The 6488-nt window shown below is 38.9% G+C and overlaps 1 protein-coding gene across 2 annotated transcripts in view; it reads left to right on the top strand.

Moving 5' to 3' along the window:
* The window catches only part of LOC106880851 (60S ribosomal protein L17), a 9945-nt gene extending 5571 nt beyond the window's left edge, over window positions 1–4374 (top strand). For both annotated transcript variants that reach the window (XM_014930990.2, XM_052973305.1), the window contains exons 4-7: window positions 84–218; window positions 2265–2363; window positions 3743–3839; window positions 4187–4374. In XM_014930990.2, coding sequence (XP_014786476.1) covers window positions 84–218; window positions 2265–2363; window positions 3743–3839; window positions 4187–4335 — 480 coding nt within the window. In that variant the 3' untranslated portion in view covers window positions 4336–4374. The remainder of the gene's footprint in view (window positions 1–83; window positions 219–2264; window positions 2364–3742; window positions 3840–4186) is intronic.
* The last annotated feature ends 2114 nt before the right edge of the window (window positions 4375–6488 follow it).

Here is a 6488-nt window from a genome sequence, read left to right as displayed (position 1 = left end):
AGAATCGCCCATGTCAAATTTATATGTATGTATATATACAGCCATGGTGTTCTTGATGACCTTGTTTTGTTTTTGTTTTCTAGAACACACGTGAGACGGCCCAAGCTATTAAAAGGATGCATTTGAAGCGTGCCTCTCGATATCTCAAAAATGTCATGGAGAAAAAAGAAATTGTCCCATTCCGGAGATTTTGTGGTGGAGTTGGCCGTCACGCTCAGGTGAGTTAATATGTTGGTAAAAAGCAAAAGATTGTTGCTTCATTTGCGTCTTGAAAAGGATTTGTTGTGTGATGTGGATAGTGAAATCCTGATGGTTTATGTGGGGATGTAGAATAAATACACAAAACTTTTAACTCTGATGAAGCTGAGAATATTTTAGTCCTTTATCATCTAAACTGACCTTATCTGGCCCAGATATTCTGCTTGTTTTATGTTCTCATAACCTACCCTACAGTGTCTTAGAGAGGTTGTACACTCACATCATGGTAGTCTCAAAGCTGTGAGATAATGGATGGTTAATCCAAACAAAGTGAATAAATAGCCAGAATAATGTGAATGCTAAAGAGTCTAAGATATTTGACTGCAGCCATGTGAGAGCACCACTTTCTAGTTGAACAAATCAACCCCAGTACTTATTCTTTGTTAGCCTTGTACTTATTCTATCAGTTTCTTTTGCTGAACCGCGATGTTACTGGGACGTGAACACATCAGTTGTCAAGCAAAAGTGGAGGGACAAACAGACACAAATACACATATATATATATATATATATACATACAACAGGCTTCTTTCAGTTTCCGTCTACCAAATCCACTCACAAGGCTTTGGTTGGCCCAAGGCTATAGTAGAAGACACTTGCCCAAGGTGCCACGCAGTGGGACTGAACCCAGAACCATGTACTTTGGAAGCAAGCTTCTTTCCACACAGCCACTCCTGCACCTATAGAATAAAGATGGATTGAAAATCTCCAAATGCTTCCACTGGATCAGTGGTTCTTGACCAGGGTCCACATGATCATGTGGGTTCATAGAAGAAGATTTTGTTGTTAAAATTTATGTTACACTTCTACAATACACAAAAGTTTAAGGCATTATATTACAATTTATGCCCAGTTGGAATTAGTGAAAATATACCAGCCCTGGGTTTTTTGTTAGTATCTGGCTATGAGATGGAATGATTGCCTTTGTTACACCGAGAGACCTGTTTCTTCCCTACTCCAGATAAACCATATGTTATCACCATTAATATCATTCATTTTCTATACTGGCATGAGTTGGACAGTTTCACTGAGCATTGTGTCATGTCCAGTGTCTGCTTTGTTTTGATTTCTCCAATTGAATGCCCTTTTTCAATATCGTGTAACAAGCAAGACTAAAGATCCCCAATGATAAGAAGAGGTATTATACAGGGAGAGTGGAGACCTTATGCTTGGTATTGAGGAGGAGTTGGAGTACAATGGAAGGAACAAGTTTGTTGCAGTATGGTGGATGCATGGTTACATTGCATTATATTAGACTGTAGTAGTGATATGGTGCCACATTGAGCACTCTAGATGAATAGATGAGAGAGTGAAGACAAGATTAAAAAGGGTAGTTGGATAGTTGCAAGTGTATGTTTATTGTACAAATTTTCAAATTCAAGACATCTTTACTTACTGTATAGAGCTATAATTGGTGTGTGTAAACCAAAACGGGATCCCTGCAATATAGTATGTTAGGGTGTGTTCTAGTTATGAAAATCATCGTTTAATATCTGTTGTCCATGCCTTTCCTGATGCCAACCACTCCAGGGCTGGGAAGCTGGAAGGCTTCACCAGACTCCAGTCTTGATGTGGCATATTTTCTAAGACTGGATGCGTTTCCTGATGCCAATCACTCCAATGGGTGCTTTTACATGCCATTTGCATGACACCGGTATCTGCCACAACTGCAATTTTACCTGGCATGATGGATCTTCTCAAGTTCAGCATAATGCCAAAGGTCTTGGTCATTCGTCATTGCCTCCGTGAGGTCCATTGGGCCTTGTAAAAGTTTAAGTTGATAGTGTCTGCTATTTCTCAGAGTACTTGCTGTGACATTCCATCTGTGGTAGAATTTACCATTTGGTGTTACAATTTGGATTGACCAAAATAGCATTCGCTTATCTTCTTACAATACGTCTACTTTCAAGTGTGGAACTACTAGTGGTGTCATGTTCCCAATTTCAGTTTTCCCAACAGTTCTTAAACCTGTCTCTGATGTTCTGCTTATTTCTCCATTTTTCCAGGCTAAACAGTGGAAAGCTACTCAGGGTCGGTGGCCCAAGAAGAGTGCTAAATTTCTTCTACAGTTGTTGAAGAATGCTGAAAGTAATGCTGAGTTTAAGGTAAGATTCTACATACTGTTCTTCATTCTACACATTTGGCCTTTCTGTAACAGCTGTATGGTTAATATTCATCCGTGTGTAGATAGAAACTGGCTAATCCATAGTGCTCTCTGTCTCCTCGAAAAGAATTGTTCATTCATGTGTATTAACTCTTAAGATCCTGTTGAGAATTTTCCAAATCTATTGCTCAGGCCTGCGTTGATTGATTGGAAAATACCTAAAGACATGGAGGGGTTTGTGTATCCCCTTGTAGTCTGATATTTTTTCTATCTTCCCCTCCATAAATTGTCATTTGTACTAAGAAAAAAATCAAGTTGCATTGCAAAATCTTCGCAATAGAGCGAATGCTTGCTGTTAACTCGCTTGAAGAATTCATAATTTGCGCTAAGTGGTATGATACTGAGAGATACATGCACTGGCAGAGACATGTGTGGCACATGGTATGTTATGGGTTAATTTTGCATTTGATTCTGGAATAGCCAGCTAATTAGTGTTGTTACAGCATGGACTTGTTAAGTTCTTCTTTTGGCCGAAAGTGCACCAACAACCAAGCAGACAAGGATACCCTGAGTTTCTGCTTCATGTCAATGAATGTTAAGGGCTTAATCCCTTATGATTTTTGAAGAATTAGTTTCTGTAACTACACCAGACAATATCAATATATAGTTACGGTGTTTGTCTATCCCACTGCTTAATTTGTCATTTGTTTAATCCTCTGGGAGTCAAGGTAATCAATTTGCTGGACTTGTGCAAAAATTTGAAATCATTTAGTGATTTGGTTAACTTTTATATAATAGTGTCTGTTGTACAGTTATCATTTCATCACTCCACTATTCCTTGCTTGCATGGGTAGGTGGTTATTGCTGAGACAGGTTTTCTGTATCCTGTTGGGTGCCCTTCTTGTAGCCAACTGTTATCCATTTCCAAGTGAGGTTACATTTCTCCGTGGAAGATCACATGCCTTTTCAATCACATCTGCAAAGCACAGTTAAACCTGCCATTTAGTCTGGGGTGTGCAACCCATTACTCCTACCCCCATCTGCTGCTGCTTAATTCCCTCCTTCATTTTCTTTGTTTTCTTGGGGAGGTAGTTATGGGTGGATGGGGTCCAATAATTTAATCTTTTATAGCTGGAGATGAAAGTGTTAACTATATTGTGAAGTAATGTTTATCACCCTGTCAATATGGCTCTTCCATAGGAACCAACATTACTACCGTGTTTGGCCCCATGAGGAACCTCTTCTTGGGATTAAAGACAGTATTAACATAGATTCCTATGGAACAGTCAGTCATATTGATAGGGTGATAAACACTACTTATTCTTTTGTACTTGTAAATTTATTTTGTTGTCTTCATAAATTGCTATCCTACCATTGCAGGGTTTAGACACCGATCACTTAGTCATTGAACACATTCAAGTGAACCAAGCCCCTAAAATGAGAAGACGGACATACAGAGCTCATGGACGTATTAATCGTAAGTATTATTAATAATTCTATTAATTTGTCTTATCTGCCTCCTTTCCATTCATCTTATTGTTCTACAGGGTGTCCACAAAGTCTGGGTACATGGAGTAAATAAAATCATGATATAAACAATTAAATATAAGAATTAATAATTTCTTAAAGTATGTGTTAATCAACATGTGGCTACACGGGAGTAAATAAAATCTTAACATAAACAATTAAATATAAGAAATAATAATTTGTTGAAGTATGTGTTAATTCCCATGTACCCAGACTTTGTGGATACCCTGTACAACAAACATATTATGGGGATATTATTGATGTTTCATAACTTTGTGACTTGTTCTTTCTTTGCAGCTTTCATGAGCAGTCCATGTCATATTGAAGTTATTCTCACAGAAAAGGAAATCCCTGTACCAAAACCAGCAGGAAGTGAGGATGAGCCTGTACGTAAGAAGGTGTCACAAAAGAAGCTAAAGAAACAGAAATTAATGATGAGAGACTAAATATATTGTGAGAAATAAAGTGATATTTCTGTGTTAAAAGATGCGTTTGTTTATATTTTATTACTGTATTGACCTGAAGTGTCAATCCCTAACTTTGGAGGAAACATGTAGAAGAGGTAGACCCAGGAAGACATGGTATGAGGTGGTGAAGCATGATTTTCAGGTGTTGGGTCTCACAGTAATGACAAGTGATCAAGTCCTTGAGAAGACACATTAGGCCAATTATAATCATGATCAGTGTTAGGAAGGGCATCTCACTGTAGAACACAAACCAAAATCAGGCTGGAGCCTGGTACAGCTCTGTTTTACTAGTTCCACTTTAAACCGTCTAACCCATGCCTGCATGGAAAACGCGCTAAATGATGGTTTTATATATATATATATATATATGAGACTGCAACTGTGCTAGGGCACCAGCTTGAGGAATTTTAGTCGAATTGAGGCCCTGGTACTTAGTCTATTGTTCTTTTTGTTGAATCATTGAATTGCAGGGATGTAAACAGGCCAACAATGGTTGTGAAGCAGTGGTGAGGAACAATGTGCACTAGCATGCACATCCCCACACATAATGAGCATCTTCCAAATCCACTCACAAGACTTTGGTCAGCCCAAAGCATATAGTAGTCGATATTTGCCCAGGGTGCCATGCAGTGGGACTGAACCTGGAGCCATGTGGTTGGGAAGCAAACTTAGTACCACACAGCCACTCCGGCATGTAAATCTATCTATAGATTGATATACATACAGCAACATGCTTCTACTACTATGAGTTCTTTGTTGTCTTCTGCTACTCACTTTTTGACATTTTCCCAACTGTTCGAAACAATACAATGAAGCAACTATCCTTGGTTCTCGTATTATTTACTTGCAGTGAATTGGCAGCAACATTAAAACATCCAACAAAATACTTTGTGTTATTTCTTTTGGTTGTTGAGGTTCGTCATTTAACGGCCATTGTGCATGATGGCATAGGTTGGGTGGCTTGGCCAGGGCTGGGGGGTGGGGGATGCACGAAACTCCAGCCTCATTTGACATGGTTTCTACAGCTGGATGCCATTCCTAACACAGCACTTTACAGAGTGTGTAGAATACTTTCATGTGGCACCACCACAGGGACCAGTCTTAACACTTCTGCTGCATTTAAATCTTGGTCAGCTTCATCTTTTGGTATAATCGATTTTCCTCTTTTCTACTCCAAAATTCTGGCTTTTGTGTCTGTTAAAAATACTCAGGCCCTTTTCCCATTCTTTATCCTAGCATAAAACTGCTGTTCTGAGTTAGTCTTGCAAACTGCAGGGCTGGCAACATGAAAAGAAGCATGCAGTCTGGGTTCTAACATAGTTGGTGTTGGGAAGAGCGTCTGAGTGTAAAAACCATGCTAATGTAGACAGTGGAGCACAGTGCACTCTTTAGCTCTGTCGAGTCGTGGAACATAAGCATTAATGGAATGGTTCTGTATTTGGTTTATATTTTTGTTAAATTAGCAATTTAACTACCCTGCTTAATATAGGCAGGCAGCCAATTGTTGAATTAATGTTTCCCCATAACGGAAGGTGATGGATGGATCTCTAAGGAGGATTTAATGTTAGCATTCCACAGACACACGTGTAACCTTAGCAGAATTTTAGAATTATTGGTACAATCCACTCAACAGCTTTCTATGCAGTTTCCATCGACCCATCAAATCCATGCCAGCATGGAAAACGGACTTTGTTGATAATGATATAAAGCAAGGGGGTTCTTCCCTGTATAGTGGAAGAGATGAATGTGAAAGGTTTCCAAATTAGGCACAAGGCCAGCAATTTTGATGGTTATGGGACATCGATTACATTGACCTCCAGTGCCTCACACTAATTTAACCGACTACAAAAACAAAGGCATTTGAATTCAATGTAATGACCCGGATGAAATGCCCAAGACATTTTGTCTGACAGAAAGTCGTTGAGTTGTGACTGGATATTAAGGAAATTGGTGTGTGTATAGGTACGTTTTTTTTCTTTTATTCATTTCAGTCACTGGACAGCAACCATGCTTTTAAGGTTGCTACCTATTCTAACAGTCTTGTCGAAATACTGTTATAGGCATGTAAACAAACCAACAGCAGTTGTCGAGCTGTGACGGCAGACACATACGACATGTTTTTTTTTTTTTTT

Source organism: Octopus bimaculoides, chromosome 15 (assembly GCF_001194135.2).
Source record: "Octopus bimaculoides isolate UCB-OBI-ISO-001 chromosome 15, ASM119413v2, whole genome shotgun sequence".
In the NCBI taxonomy this organism is placed as follows: Eukaryota; Metazoa; Mollusca; class Cephalopoda; order Octopoda; family Octopodidae; genus Octopus; species Octopus bimaculoides.
Note: the sequence above shows the minus strand (reverse complement) of the source record. Positions and strands in the feature narration are given on the sequence as shown.